The 16,783-nt window shown below is 41.8% G+C and overlaps 1 protein-coding gene across 9 annotated transcripts in view; it reads left to right on the top strand.

Moving 5' to 3' along the window:
* lpp (LIM domain containing preferred translocation partner in lipoma) overlaps positions 1-16,783 on the top strand; it is a 401,787-nt gene that overhangs the window by 268,029 nt on the left and 116,975 nt on the right. For all 9 annotated transcript variants that reach the window (XM_060834656.1, XM_060834661.1, XM_060834662.1 and 6 more), the window contains one exon: positions 15,003-15,119. In XM_060834656.1, coding sequence (XP_060690639.1) covers positions 15,003-15,119 — 117 coding nt within the window. The remainder of the gene's footprint in view (positions 1-15,002; positions 15,120-16,783) is intronic.

Raw genomic sequence — 16,783 nt, 5'->3', positions numbered from 1 at the left:
ACTGAAGCTCTTCACTCTAAAACCTTTAATGTGAAATTATGAACCAACTCTGAGACTTGCCAAGCAGAGAATACAGAACTGGGGAGAAGACAGAGGGTGGTGGTGGAGGGTTGCTTTTCAGACTGAAGGCCTGGGACCAGTGGTTTTTCACAAGGATCAATGCTGGGCCCACTGCTTTTCGTCATTTATATAAATGGTTTGGATGTGAACATATGGACTATAGTTAGTAAGTTTGCAGATGACACCAAAATTGGAGGTATAGTGGACATCGAAGAAAGTTACCTCAGAATACAATGGGATCTTGATCGGATGGGCCAATGGGCTGAGGAGTGGCAGATGGAGTTTAATTTAGGTAAATGTGAGGTGCTGCATTTTGGAAAAGCAAATCCGAGCAGGACTTATACACTTAATGGTAAAGTCCTGGGGAGTGTTGCTGAACAAAGTGACCTTGGAGTGCAGGTTCATAGTTCTTTGAAAGTAGATAGGATAGTGAAGAAGGTATTTGGTATGTTTCCTTTATTGGCCAGTGCATTGAATACAGGAGTTGGGAGGTCATGTTATGGCTGTACAGGACATTGGTTAGGCCACTGTTGGAATATTGTGTGCAATTCTGGTCTCCCTCCTATTGGAAGGACGTTGTGAAACTTGAAAGGGTTCAGAAATGATTTACAAGGATGTTGCCAAGGTTGGAGGATTTGAGCTATAGGGAGACGTTGAATAGGCTGGGGCTGTTTTCCCTGCAGTGTCGGAGACTGAGGGATGACATTATAGATGTTTATAAATTCATGAGGGGCATGGATAGGGTAAGTAGAGAAGGTATTTTCCCTGGGGAGGGGTGAGTCCAGAACTAGAGGGCATAGGTTTAGGGTGAGAGGGGAAAAATATAAAAGAGACCTAAGGGGCAACTTTTTCACACAGAGGGCGGTACGGGTATGGAATGGGCTGCCAGAGGAGGTGGTGAATGCTGACACAATTGCAACATTTAAAAGGCATCCAGATGGGGATATGAATAGGAAGGGTTTGGTGGGATATAGGCCAAGTGCTGGCAAATGGAACTACATTAGATTAGGGTATCTGGTTGGCATGGGAAAATTGGACCAATGGGTCTGCTTCTGTGCTGAACATCTCTATGACTCTTAATCTATCCTGTCTGTTTTGTAGCCTAATCTTTTCTTATTCCTCATGTCTACTACACCGAGTCTCGAAACAAAGTGGTCCTAAACTAATGGGAGAAAAATTACTCCCACCACAGTCTTCAGATAGTACTTACCCTCCACTGAATAAGACATGTGAAGGAACTGTGTATGTAACATTCAGAGACCTGAGGACAATTCATATTGGATTCAAAATATTGACTTTGTTTTTGCCTCCATAGGTGCTCCAGGACCTGCAGTTTTTCCAACACTTTTTTATATTTCAGAACACCAGTAGTAGTTTGCTTTAGTTACAGTGTAGCACAAGCTTTATTCAGTATCTAACCTTGTGCTGAATCTGTCCTGGAGGGAGCACAGAGGGAGTTTTACTCTGTATCAAATCTCCTGCAGTAGCTGTCCAGGGAGTGTTTGTAACACTTCGTAAGGGCTGCAAACCCTCAGTAAGACCCATCCGGATAGTGTGGGATTTAAAGTTGGTAGCAGACTAAGAATTCTGAGCCGAAGCTCATCCACTCCTTCCATTTAATATTTTTTCTATTTTCTGTTTTTTTCTCTTTTCTACTTAGCTGTCATCCTTGGACAGTATTGGGGGTGGGAGGTTGAGGTCCAGCGCGGACTTGAATTGAAACCAGTCAAGATGGCGACAGAGTAGCACTGCAGCGTGCATATTACTGATCCTAGACCTCGTCTGCTCCAACCATTTTTACCTTCATTCTGTCTCTACTTTTTTTGTTACTTTACAGCTTAGACAGCATTGTGGCGACCAGTGTGTTCCTGACAGTGGTGGAGGGAGTTGGGTTTGTGTTCCTGACAGTGGTGGAGGGAGTTGGGTTTGTGTTCCTGACAGTGGAGAAGGGAGTTGGGTTTGTGTATCTGACAGTGGTGGAGGGAGTTGGGTTTGTGTTCCTGAAGTGGCTGAGGGAGTTGGGTTTGTGTTCCTGAAGTGGCTGAGGGAGTTGGGTTTGTGTTCCTGATAGTGGCGGAGGGAGTTGGGTTTGTGTTCCTGATTGAGGCGGAGGGAGTTGGGTTTGAGTTCCTGACAGTGGCGGAGGGAGTTGGGTTTGTGTACCTGACAGTGGTGGAGGGAGTCAGGTTTATGTTCCTGACAGTGGTGGAGGGAGTTGGGTTTGTGTACCTGACAGTGGCGGAGGGAGTTGGGTTTGTGTTCCTGATAGTGGCAGAGGGAGTTGGGTTTGTGTACCTGACAGTGGCAGAGGGAGTTGGGTTTGTGTACCTGACAGTGGCAGAGGGAGTTGGGTTTGTGTTCCTGAAGTGGCTGAGGGAGTTGGGTTTGTGTTCCTGAAGTGGCTGAGGGAGTTGGGTTTGTGTTCCTGATTGAGGCGGAGGGAGTTGGGTTTGAGTTCCTGACAGTGGCGGAGGGAGTCTGGTTTGTGTACCTGACAGTGGTGGAGGGAGTTGAGTTTGTGTTCCTGACAGTGGTGGAGGGAGTCAGGTTTATGTTCCTGACAGTGGTGGAGAGAATTGGGTTTGTGTACCTGACAGTGGCAGAGGGTGTTGGGTTTATGTTCCTGACAGTGGCTGAGAGAGTTGGGTTTGTGTTCCTGACAATGGCAGAGGGAGTTGGGTTTGTGTTCCTGACAGTGGTGGAGGGAGTTGGGTTTGTTTTTCTGACAGTGGCGGAGGAAGTTGGGTTTGTGTACCTGACAGTGGTGGAGGGAGTTGGGTTTGTGTTCCTGACAGTGGCGTAGAGAGTTGGGTTTGTTTTCTGACAGTGGCGGAGGAAGTTGGGTTTGTGTACCTGACAGTGGTGGAGGGAGTTGGGTTTGTGTTCCTGACAGTGGTGGAGGGAGTTGGGTTTGTGTACCTGACAGTGGCGGAGGAAGTTGGGTTTGTGTTCCTGACAGTGGCAGTGGGAGTCTGGTTTGTGTTCCTGACAGTGGCGAAGGGAGTTGGGTTTATGTACCTGACAGTGGCGGAGGGAGTTGGGTTTGTGTACCTGACAGTGGCAGTGGGAGTCTGGTTTGTATACCTGACAGTGGCGGAGGGAGTTGGTTTGTATACCTGACAGTGGCGGAGGGAGTTGGGTTTGTGTACCTGACAGTGGCAGTGGGAGTCTGGTTTGTGTTCCTGACAGTGGCGGAGGGAGTTGGGTTTATGTTCCTGACAGTGGCGGAGGGAGTTGGGTTTGTGTACCTGACAATGGCGGAGGGAGTTGGGTTTGTGTTCCTGACAGTGGCGGAGGGAGTTGGGTTTATGTTCCTGACAGTGGCGGATGGAGTCAGGTTTGTAGTCCTGACAGTGGCGAAGGGAGTCAGGTTTGGGCCTAGTCCCCAGTGCAGGACCTGGCAACCTCAGCAGCAGCTGCATTGAATTGGCCCAGCATGGTCACATGTCAGTGGTGTTGTCGGTCAAGAGAAGATGGCGATATGGTTCTGCAGCAGCAGCATGCTGAAGGGACTCGAGGTTGGCTTCATGCTGCTGTTGGTCTCTGTGTCATAGTGGAACAGCCCAGATCCGTGCCCTTGGCTAAGTACTGTAATGTTAAACTTTTAACTTTATTTCTTTATTTTTCCACTTTATACAAAGATTGTGTGTCTAGGTACCTATGTACCTAAGATGATTTTGGCAAATGGTGACTTTGTACACTTTTCACTGTACTCCTGCATCTGAATACTTGAGAACAAGTGACAATAAAACACAATTTTAATTCTTAACGGCAATAGTGTGCAGGGTGTGTATTACTGTGTATCTCATCCTGTGCTGCACCTATTGTAGGAGTGTTTGATGGGACATTCTACATTTTGTCTCTGTTCAGTTGTATTATGGAGAGAATTGTTCCTTATTGTGACTCAGCATCTTCATATAAGAGGAGAGAAAATTAACAATGTGTTTTAAGTTATTCTGAGTAACCATGAGTAAGTCGTGAGCTTGGCATCTCACTGCCGACTGGTTTACTGTCCCAACTCACATGGCTGGATCATGTTAGTGAACTGGCTGTAATTCTGCTCGCAAGTTGATGTTTTGGTCATGTGCTTTGAAAGAGAGTTGATTGTAATCCAGCAGTAAGAACCCTGTGTTCATTACCCAGCTATATATATTCAGCTCCTTGACCAGGATCAGGCTGTACTCCCTTAAAGAATCTTATGCACAATTGAATGCTTATACCAAAAGTTTACTTGGGATTCCTGGTCGACCAGCAGCTTTTCCAAAACAGATTACTCATGGTTGTGAGGTTTCTTTTGGCTCTGCTTATTTCCATCTTTGTGAGAGAAGCAGGGACAGTATTAGCTGGTTCTGACTGTAATACTCTGAAACTGAGGCTGCATCCCTTCACACCTGCTACCAGGTCTTTGTAATACTGTATGCCTGTGGGACCATCGTTTAGGGATTATTGCCCTTTAGGGAAAAATGGAATTTACCTTTTTGATATTTCTATGGACTTTCCTTAGTCTGGCCAGCAGGTGTGGTTACACTTAGCAAGTAAATTATTGACTGAATTCTAGAGGATAGGAATGTGTTATAAAGACTTGCTGAAAGAGTAAATTCAATTAGTTCTAGTCTCCATGGTGCTGCAAATTCCTACTTTTCTTCCTAGAACTCCCTCACTAACATCTCTGTGGGTGTATATCCTGCATTACCTTCTCAAGGAGGATTAGGATGAACAGTAATGGTGGCCCAGACAGCAAAGCTCACAATGCACGAATGATTAGAAAATAAAAGGGAGAGGATCAATACTGTAACTTCTCTCCCTTCTCCGATGAGTAGGGCACAGCACTAACCACTGACACCAAATTTGCAGCCGATCCACTCCTGGACTCAAACATGGACTCTGGTTCTTTGTGCTCTAAAGACTAGGGAACAAATTCCATTATGGCTCAGTGATTTTGGAGGGGTCATTGACCACATAGTTAGGGCTCAGTGATGTTAGGGGTCAGTGTTGTTGGGATCACTGATAGCGTAGTTAAGGCTGAATGGTGTTGGAGGTCAGTGTTTTGGGGATCATTGAAAGTGCAGTTAGAGCTCAATATGTTATGGTCAGTGTTGGGGTCACTAACAACATAGTTGAGGCTTAAAGATGTGAGGGTCATTGAACTGTAGTCAGAGTCAGTGTTGTTGGGATCACTAATGTTGCCTGGGGTCAGTGATATTTATTTCTAGTAGAAGGGATGTTAATGGTCTGTAGGCATAGTGTTTGGGCCAGAGGTATTAGGGGTCAGTGAGGTCAGGTGCCAAGATGACATGGTCAACAACAGTAACACAGGAATCAGTAATGTTGGGATAGTGGTTAGTATTGATACTGTTCAATTTATCAACGATTATTTTGCTCCTTATGTCAGTCTGTTGTTGAGTGGATGGAACTGATTGAGTTGAGTAGTGAAATTCTCCAAATTATTTCCTTTAAAAACATTTTGAAACTTGATCATTGGGAATATAGTTTCTAAAATAATTAATTTGCCAAAGCCTGCCTTTTAAGCAGTAATTAGAGGAACTGGATTTTGGCACATAGTTTTGTGAGGCAGGGATATCCCAATTCGGTTTCTTAATACAGCTCCTAAAAATGTCACACAGTTTACTGTGGTTTTTCTATTACTTTCTTGGATTTGTTTTTCACTTGTCAGTGTTGCTGCATTTAGAAATATTTAAGGATGAACTAACCCAATTCTGCTCCTTCGTGAGGTGTATCCTCACTCTCATCGTTCTAATAGTCTGATATCTTTCCAATTTCCCTCTTTCTCTCTCCCTTTTCCAACTGTTATGTTTTCATTCTGTGGATCTGATTAATGCAGTGGTTTCCTTCGCTTTGATTCATCATGCAGAATGTAAGTTGGAAATGTAGATGTTTCAGAGAACAGGAAACAACAAACTCCTGGCTTCCAAAAACATCCCTGACTCCCCCCTCACCACAAGACTGAATTTCTTCTACATATCTCTCTCTCTCCATTCTTGTTTGACGTTAAAAATATGCTGACACTTTTAAAATGGTTTTCTTCGGCTTTGGGGTATCTTGAGAGGACAAATGCAAGTTGTTCATCAAAGCAAAGCCGTTGTCGAACTAAATGAATTTTATCTTGTTTCGCCTCAACGGTTCGTGCATTCAGTAATGCACAAACTCAGCATCGGAAAACAGACAGGGATGTTTCTGCTTACTGGCTGTTGAGGAGGTCTGTCACAACTCGATACCCTTTATAGCTACTGCAGGATGGAAAACCCAGTGCTTTGAAAGGCAGAGGCCTGGTGAGGTGTTCCATTGGAAGAAGGCGAAGATGATGTTACTGGGGTAGTAATCCAGAAACAGTGGGGATTTACAGCATCTGCATTTTTTTGGTTTTAACTGTGGGGAAATAATTCCAAAGCCCACTACAGTAAATTTAAATCCAATGAATAAATCTGGAATTAAAAGTTACCATATGGCATTCATTAGAACCATTGTTAGTTGTCATAAAAAACTCATCTAGTTAAAAGATCTCATTTCGCAGAGGAAACCTTTATCTTGTCTGGCGTCCACGTGGCTTTTTATTTCTTTGTATCTTATGGTTGTATGTGCTAATGGGATTGGCTTTATTGACAACCCCTTAAATAACCCAGAGTTATTTATTCATTGTGTAAATTCGATGCTCAATAGGATACATCAAAGTTATTCTGTGGATTATTGGCAACCCTGACCATATCATTTCTTGCTATATCTTGGGGAGCAAACTCATGGACGGCCTCAAGGCAGGTCACTCTTGTTTCTCAGCAGTGCCCAGTCTACCTTGCATTACCTTGGAGGGGTAAGGCATCTTAAATTGTAGTCAGCAGGTGAAGCAAGCTGCTTCATGCTGCCAGTATGCAACAGCAACACAAGGAATGTTCACTACTAACAGGATACTGCTGCCAAAAAGATGATCTGCTTGTCACGTAAATTAATAATATAGTTTATGAATTTCAATGCCTCTGTTATGCGAAGACTGGTAGATCATGTCAAACAACATATTTCTTCATCTGTTGCAAAAAGCAAAGTACTGACTACACCCACAAGCACTCGCAAAACTGTATCTTACATTAGATGTGATTACATTTGGACAAGATTTGTTCAATAATTCGGAATGTGCGAAAAATTATGCTGACAAACAATTTAAGATTGTCAGTCAGGGTCACAGCATGTCATACTTATGTATTCTGGAAGCTACATATATAACTACTGAGGAATGTGTTCTTTGTAGACAGAAGGAACATGAAAATGCACTATGCCTGTTTCAATTCAACAAAATAAGTGATCGCTATTCGCTGGTTCATTTCTCAGGACAATGCCTTGACCAATCAGAGTCAATCATCCTTCCTTTTAAATTTAAACAAAATTTGACAATTAACTTTAAGTCATCATTAACTAATTCATTATTGATGCAACACCTCAATCAATCAGCCTTTCATGGTATCACACCTCACTATGTTTGTAACCTCGTCCACCGTTGTACCACTCACTACTTCTGTGACCCCTTCCAGCATTCCCACACTGTGTAACTTTTGTTACATCCTCATTGCCTTAGCTCCATCATTGATAACTATGCATTCGGCTACCTACACCCAAAATTCAGAAATGACCTCTTCAGTTAACCTCTCCAGTTCTTGCTGCTCCTTTAACTCACTCATTAAAAAGAAACTCCTTAAAAATAACATTTGGTTGCCTCCAGGTCTGTGGCTTGGAGTCAACTTTGGTTTGATCACAACTCTGTGAAGTGACTTGGAAGTTCTGCAATGTTGAAGAAATATATTAAGGTTAATTGTTGTTGCTTTAACCAAAATACTGCAGATGTTGGTAATCTGAAATAAGAAACAGCAAATGCACAGCAGGTCAGAGAATTTCTGTGGACAGTAATGGAGTTAAAGTTTCAGCTCAAAGTCTCCCCCTCAGATTTGTTATTATTGTAGTAAATGTATAAATTATCGTTTCTGCCGTTTCATTTAATTAGCTACATTTAATAAACTTGTATCAGATCTGTCTGTTCAAACAACTTTGCTATAGTTGCCTGTGTTCTTTCAGACTGAAGTCTTATAACTACAAAAAGCAGAGGATGCAGTTGGCCTGTTTCAGTTTGCCAGTTGCTCGATCGTTTTACCTCGTCTGAACATCTAGAGCGTGCTTTTGATTCTGGTCCAGCTGTTTAACTGTTGCTCTTATTCATTAGAAGCTTTTTACCTGGCTCTAATATAAAAACATCCTTGGGCGGAACAGACTGTACTCTCAGCTTCCCAGCACTGGTATCTGGGCGAGAATTCAGCTAAGGAATGAAGGTCTGGTGTGATTCAAGGCCATTTAATAAGGTTATTGGTTAAAAATAGGATGGGATGATGAATAGCAGCAGAAAGAAGTCACAATGGGAAAGAAGTAACCAAGTTGTAACCAAAGAACAGAGGTGTCCCTGATTTATGAACGTCCAACCTAGGAGTTCTCTTACTTACGAACACAATCCTATACAGAGGTGTAATTTTAAAGATCTGACATATGAACATTTCCTGGACGTACAAACCACTACTTTATATGATCCTGCATTATATTCCAACTTGGGAACAAATCAACTTGCAACCAGACTCCAGAATGGAATCTGTTTACAACTGATAGAAGAAGAAATACTGGGTACTTGCAATAAATGGATGGCAACAATGATAGGTGTCTCAATCTGCATATACATGGAAAATATTAGATTAACAGTAGTAGCCTGGTTTAGGAGCTCAGACTGCTTATGAGATAGGTTCTTCAAATAGTACATTTTCGAAACAAACAGAGAACAGGATATGTTGCATTTGATGTTGTATGATGTGACAGGATTAATTAATGACTTCAGAGTTAAGACATCCTTAGGTAGCAGTGACCACAATATGATTGAACTTTATATCCAGTTTTAAGGGCAGATGATTAGGCCTAAAACAAACGTTTTAATTTTTAAATAAGGACAACAGTATGGAAGTGGAAGCTGAGTTATCTGAAATGCACTGGTGTCCTAGCCTAGGGGATAGATCAGCACAGACACAGTGACAGTCACTTAAGGGCTTTTTCAGAAGTCTCAGAAGAAGTACAGTGTATTCCTAAATAAAAATTTTAAATGGAGCATGCATCATCTGTAGTTCTCAAAATAACTTAGGGGATGAATCTGGGGAGGCAATGATCCAATGGTATTATTACTGGAATATTAATCCAGAGACCCAGATAATGTTCTGGGCACTTGGTTTAAATCTCGCCATAGCAGTTGGTGGAACATGAATTCAATAAAAAAAATCATTATTAAAGGTCTAGTGAATCCATTGTCGATTATTGGGAAAATCAATTGTTCGCTAATCTTCTTTAAGAAGGAAACTGCCATCCTTATCTGGTCTGGCCTACATGTGACTACAGAACCGCAGCAATGTGGTTGACTATTAAGTGCTCTCTGGGCAATTATGAATAGGCAATAAATGCTTACCTAGCCACCAACGCCCTTGTTCTGTGAATAAATAAAATCAAACTTAAGAAAAAGTCATATAACTGTCAAAACGAGTGGCAGTTCTGATGATTGGTCAGAATATAAAAAACAGTAGAGAATGACTAAAAGATTAATCTGACATTAGAATATGACAAGAAGCTCGCCAAAACGAGAAAATGGATCAAAAGCATTTCTACAGGTATTTAAAGAAAAATTGAAAATAAAATGAGTGTTGGTTCTTGTGAGAATGAGGGGATAATGAGGAAATGTCAGTTGAAACAAACAAATATTTACTTCTGTCTTTAATGGCGGATACAAAACCCAGTGGCAGGTGGATATTTGGAAGTGGGAAGGAGAGAGGAACTTAGTGAAATTACACTCACCAGGGAAGTGATAACAAGCAAACTGATGGAGCTGCAGGGTGATAAGTCTCCAGGTCCATCTTGCCTTCATCCTGGGGTCTTAACAGAGGTTGCTGATGAGGTAGTGGATGTTTGGTGTTGACTTTCCAAAATTCTTCAATTTTGAAAAAGATTCCATAAGCCTAGAGAATAGCAAACATAACTCATCCCTTCAAGACATCGGGAAGGCAAAAAACAAAAAAAAACTATAGGGTGTTGTAGGATATCACCGAAGATTTTTACCAATTGAAATGCATTTTCACTACCTCTAGAAGAGCCAAAGGTTTTTCAACCAAAGCACCTTTGATAATGCTTTCTATCCCCTGAATATCATTGAAATCACTGAATATTGCTGAACAGAATGACATGAAGGACAAATGGAATAATGAGAAATTTCAAACAATCATAACTTATGTTACAGGAGAAAAGTATATTAAATTTGACTTGTAAAAATGCTGTTCAAGAGAAAGCATCAGCAAACTGCAGGTTTGCCAAGCTTGCAAATAATTTGAAAAAGGCACAAAGCTTGAACATTTCCTTTGTTTGCAGATCATAAATCCCTGTATATGAATGTTTCTGTCTTAGAGCAAGCGTACATGAATCACTTCTTAGCATGGTTTTTCATGTGTTTATTAGCACATTCAGAAGTGTTGAGCAAATGCTACCAATCACAGAACTAGATCTAATAGTAGACATTTTCTTTTGGTTTATGCAAGCGATGCCCTGGTTGAGTATAGCTTGTATTCTGTCTTTTACAAGGAACATTTTGTTTGATTTGATCAGCCAATTGCTAGGATATATAGCCTGCATACTTGATATTGCACTGGCAGTGATATTTAGACACTATGTCTCTGTGTGGTAAGTAATGTCTTTTTGGGCCAGTGCAGTAGCCTGTTAATGGAAAAGTACCGCTCCCTACTGCAAAGTAGCTGCATGAAAAGTATTTCTAATTTGTTGTTTAAATTTTTCAGATACTTAGCTTTCCAGTATAATTTGAGATGAACTGGACACTTTCCAGGTCCCAAAGTGACAGCCAGTGTCCCATAAGAGAATTTGCATGATACACAGCAAACAATGATCTGATAGCTATTATCCTGCAAGAAAGATACAATGCATTCTGTTTCTGTGTGAGGCTTGTGAAGACAGGAAGTGGCCCCACATCCTTAATCTAGTCCCACTTTAACTCATTATCTGCAATCTGTACCCTTAATCACATTTGGAGCAAGAATCTTTTTACCTACTGGACAAGAGCACTGCCTGAGATTCTTCCAAAGTTAAATTCTGGATTTTAAAACTTATGTTATATCCCCCTCTGCATCAACGATGGACCAGATTTGATGTAATTAATCTATGGGGCAGAACTATCTCCTAAAACACTCAACACTGAAATGTTCCTCGAACAGTCAACACTTGGTGGCCATATCTACAGTATGGATTGCACTGATGTCCACCAGTTATCACATACTCCAGCTGCAATACACCCCATACCCAGCCATCTCTATTCCATTTGATTAGCTTGGCTGTTGAATATTTTAAAATTGAATTGTGTAACTGTATTCTTCTGATGTAATAACTTTTCCTGTTTTAAACCACTTGACCAATCAACCACTAATATTCCTGTGATATCACACTTTAGCTCTGACAGCTTGAATGGCTCTCTGTTTCCACTTTGTATCTTTCAGTTTCATTGCCTTTTTCACACTGGTCCGCTCCTGATCCCCATAATATCACACCCAACTTAATTCCACTGTCCCTCTCATTCCCTTCGCACCATAATATAATAAGCAATATTATTGTACTCATCCCTTCATCAGCATAACATTTAATATAAATCTTCTTAGGGTCACAATCATTCCATTTAGATGTGGAGTCTCTGGAAGGGAAGGCTGATGTGTGTGCCTGAGCAGAATCGTTAATAGTGTTAAATGACATTTTGCGGCACTGTTGCTTCTGTGAGTAGTATTGTTTTGGATTTATGTCACATTTTTCTCCACATTCTCATTGACTGTAGTTGATGATTGCACCAGTTCTCTACCGTCAGAAACCTTGCCCCCTTACATTGCCAACTCAGCTTTCAGTTCCCTTATTTATTTACATCTTTATGTTACCCCGTTAAAGAGGAGGAAACAATGTTCAGGTTGGCTACACTCATTATTCCCACAAGAGTAATCTGCTTCTGAGTAGATTACAGAAGGGCGTTATATCTCAGTGTTCAGCATTATGCAAGGCACATATATTATGTACAGACACTAGGTAAATGTGTGACGAAAATGTGTTGCATACACATGTATCATGTGTATACACTACAAATAATATGTATTGTCAGCTATGTATACATTTATCATGCAAATGAATCATATATATGTGTAAGACGGCAAGATGTTCACAAGGTTAGAAGTGTTGCTGTACAAAATGATTCCAAATATTTATGTTAGCAAGTAATTATTGTTAAATTAATAACAGGCTCAGAAATTCATCGACTAGAACGCAGAGTCTAACTGGATATTTGCAGAGTTGCACTAAGAGAGAGCTGCACTGACAGAGGATCAGTACTGAGGGAGTGCTGCACTGTCAGAGGGTCAATACTGAGGGAGAGCTGCACTGTCAGAGGGTCAGTACTGAGGGAGAGCTGCACTGTCATATGGTCAGTACTCACGGAGTGCTGCACTGTCAGAGGGTCAGTACTGGGGGAGTTCCGCACTGTCGTAGGGTCAGTACTGAGGGAGTGCTGCACTGTCATAGGGTCAGTACTGAGGGAGTGCTGCACTGTCAGAGGGTCAGTACTGGGGGAATGCTGCACTGTCATAGGGTCAGTACTGAGGGAGTCTGCACTATCAGGGGGTCAGTACTGAGGGAGTGCTGCACTGTCGGAGGGTCAGTACTGAGGGAGTGCTGCACTGTCATATGGTCAGTACTGAAGGAGTTCCGCACTGTCATAGGGTCATTACTGAGGGAGTGCTGCACTGTCATAGGGTCAGTACTGGGGGAGTGCTGCACTGTCAGAGGGTCAGTACTGGGAGAATGCTGCACTGTCATAGGGTCAATACTGAGGGAGTCTGCACTATCAATGGGTCAGTACTGAGGGAGTGCTGTACTGTCAGACGGTCAGTACTGAGGGTGTGCTGTGCAATTGGAAGTCAGTATTGAGGAAATGCACCACTGGAGTCGGAGGCTCCGTACTGAGTGAGAGTTGCATCGTTAAATGGTCATAGGTACATGGATTTAGGAACAAGAGAGTGTTGTTTACCCCTTCAAACATAGACAGGCTTTCTGTAAATCATAATCTGGTTGTGGTCTTAACTCCACTTTGCTGTCTGCCATCTATAACCTGAGTGCTTACCTATCTGGCCCAAAGGTAGGGGGTCAGAGGAAGGGTTTGTTGTGGAGTTTACCAGGCATCATAATTTGGGCTGCTTCCTTTCATGAAATATGATATTTGGAAGCATTATGAACTGTAAGGAGGACAGTGTAGAACCTCAGAAGGTTGTAGACATGTTTGTTGGTTAGGTAGATAGATGGCAGACAAAGTTAAATGCATTGACACATCTTGGTAGAAAGAAATTGGAGAGAGGCAACACAACTGAAGAGTATAAGGGGGTGTTTCTGTGCACAAATCATTAAAAATGGCAGAACATTTTAAGAACAGCTGCTAAAGCTTACAACGTCCTCAGCATGTAGATGAATAGAGCTCAAGACTACGGGGATTATGTTGAACTTAGATAAGACACAATTTCATTCTCAATGTGAGTATCACTTCTGGTTCTGTGTATGCAACACTTTCGAAAGAATGTGAATGCATCAGAGAGAGTGCAGAAGAGATTCTTACAATGGTTCCAGGGATGAGGAGCTTCAGTTCCAACTGGAAAAACTGGCACTGTGCTATTTCATATGGTTGAGAGAGATCTAATTGAGGTATTCAAACACATGATAGGTCTGAGCAGAGTATATAGAGAAAACATATTCCCACTCATGAAGCAATTGAGAAAAACAGGGCACAGCTTTAAAGTAACTAATAAAATAAACAAAAGTGATAAGAAAATGTTTGTCACGCGGTGAGTGGTTAAAGTCTGGAAATGCACTGTCCAGGTGTATGCAGATGCAATCCAATTGTTCTAAAGGGGATCAGATCGTTATTTGAAAAGGAAGAACGTTCAGGTTTCAGGGTTGGTCAGACGAATAAAACTAAGGGAATTGTTCATTCAGAGCCAGCGCAGTCATGATTGGCTGAATGTCTTGTTTCCGAACTGTAACGGTTGTCCAATTCTGTAATTCTCTCTTGGACCACTCCGAATAGTAGCCCCATTCCTGAAGACCCACAACAAATATTGACTATGCAACAATAGGCACCCAGCAAATAGTGACTTATTCTTGAAGATACCCAGAAAATAGTGACCACATTTCTGAAGACATTGTCTTTCTTCTGATCTTTCTAAATCTAATTTGAAGAGAGAGATCAGGCAAGAGTACTTGGGTGGTGAAAATCTTGGGAGGATTTTGGATCCTTTAGGGAACAACTGCCAATGGAATTGGGTCTGGACAATGTACTTTAGGAATTTCTTCTGCTACTCTGAAAAACAGTGTGGATATGAGATCAGTGCAGGGAAGTTTTATAAAAGATAATCTTTCTGTTTCATTTCCTTCGACTCAATGCAGCTGATGTCCACTCGGCTGAGGCTGATGAGAATGAAATCAAGAAATATTCCTTCAAACAAGGATCATAGCAATCTGGAACTGCCTCATACACACATCTGTGGATACTGAGAATCGATAGGGACTTTAACTGTGAAAAAATAAATCTCATTGTTTCATGCCATTAATAGATATGACACAACATTTGATGATAATTGGATTTAAAATTTATTAATCCATGAATGGATTGAATGGTGGAAAAGGTTTGCTGAACTGCAGTTCCTATTCCTATAGTCAGCAGGAATGACAGTGAGATTTTAATTCATGGTCTGGGCACAGACCGCAGATTGTTGAAAATCAAGGAACCTGTTGACCACAAGCTGACTGTCCAGTCATGTCCCTTTTCTTCCCTTTTCTAGACAGGGAAGAAGACCCTGGATGAAAGGCGATCAAGTCTGGATGCAGAGATTGATTCATTGACCAGTATCTTGGCTGATCTGGAGAGCAGCTCACCCTATCAGCCTCGCCCTCGACAGGTAAGGAATGGGCTATTAGTGATGGTTGGAATCAAATCAGAGAAGAAGTGCCTTTGTGTTCCCAGACACATGGTGCATTATCATTCATTGTGGGCTTTCGGTGAAAACATGCAGGCAGTGAATTTTACTGCAATTTCTTCTCCTGCCATGTCAACAATTATCACTTCAGAAAAACAATAGAATTTTGCTATGATCAAGGGTTTGATGAGAAACCAGCCTTACAACCAGGTCGTGCAGCTTGATAAAGAGGAGCCTGGTTGAATGAGTGCAGCCCCGAATCGAGGACAACAGGTCACTCTCTCTTTCAAACAACAGCGTTTCTCAAAATTAATTCCAATGGGACTAAAAGTAACCCACTATAATTCAAGAAATAATTCTTATTTTTCATATCCCCTTGCTTGATGGTGGTGACTCTCACTAGATGAAGATTCCAGCACCTTCCATTATTGCAATTTTCACGCAAAAGTTGATTCATTATGCCCATTTCCCAGATGTTCGTAATATTTATCCTCTTGTGTAAGACCAGTCAGTAGTTGTCACCAGAATATTTGAGCTCAGGCACTAAACAGATCTGTCACTTGGGATTGGAATAATTCACATTAGATAAAACCTTGTGACTAATTTATAGTTAGGTTAACAGCCCAACTGGAAAAGAACTAAATTGAGGAACTGATGCCCAGAATAGATGCATAGTAACAGTCACAACATAGAAATGCCAGGCAGTGACCATCTTCAATAAGAGATTATCTAATTGCTGCCCCTTGACATTCAGTGGTGTTACCCTCACTGAAACCCACACTTTCAACATCCTTGGCATTAACGTTGATCAGGAACTCAATTGGACTTACCACATAAACACAGTGGGCTACAAGAGCAAGTCAGAGCTTAGGAATACCAAGGTGAATAACTCATCTCCTGAGTCCCCAAAGCCTGTCTATCATCTACAAAGCCCAAGGCAGGAGTGTGCCGGAATATTTCCCACTTGCCTAGGTGAGTGCAGTTCCAGCAAAACTCAAGAAGCTTGACACCATCCAGGACAAAGCAGCCTGCTTGGTGGGCTCCACGTCCACAAGCATCCACTTCCTCCAACACTGACGCTCAGCAGCAGCAGCAGCAGTGTGTACTATCCGCACGATGCATAGCAAAAATCAACCAATGAGCCTCAGACAACATCATCCAAACTTATGACAAATCTCTCACCATCCTGCTTTGGAAATATATTGTCATTCCTTCTCAGGTCAAAATCCTGGAATTCCTTCTCTGTGGATCAACCTATAGCATGTGGACAACAATGTTTCAAGAAGGCAGCTCACCACCACCTTCTCAAAGCAACGAGGGACAGATAATAAATGCTGGCATAGCCAGCAATGCCCATGTCTCACGAATGATTAAAAAAAAGTAAAACTCACTCTACATTGCCCCCATTAGCATTCCCAGCACCGGCACAGCACAAGATTTGAGTCAGGGTAAAGCTTTCTCTACATTGCCCCCAACGAACACTCTCAGAACAAATACAGTCTGGGATTAGACCCAAAATCAATCCCTCATACACTGACCCCATGATAAATTCCCAAGACAGGTATATATCGGGTTATATGCAGGAAATACCCACTCTGCACTGCCCCATTAAACACTTTCGGGCAGGTACAGCATGAGGTTACTTG

The sequence above is a fragment of the Hemiscyllium ocellatum genome, chromosome 13 (assembly GCF_020745735.1).
Source record: "Hemiscyllium ocellatum isolate sHemOce1 chromosome 13, sHemOce1.pat.X.cur, whole genome shotgun sequence".
Taxonomy (NCBI): Eukaryota; Metazoa; Chordata; class Chondrichthyes; order Orectolobiformes; family Hemiscylliidae; genus Hemiscyllium; species Hemiscyllium ocellatum.
Note: the sequence above shows the minus strand (reverse complement) of the source record. Positions and strands in the feature narration are given on the sequence as shown.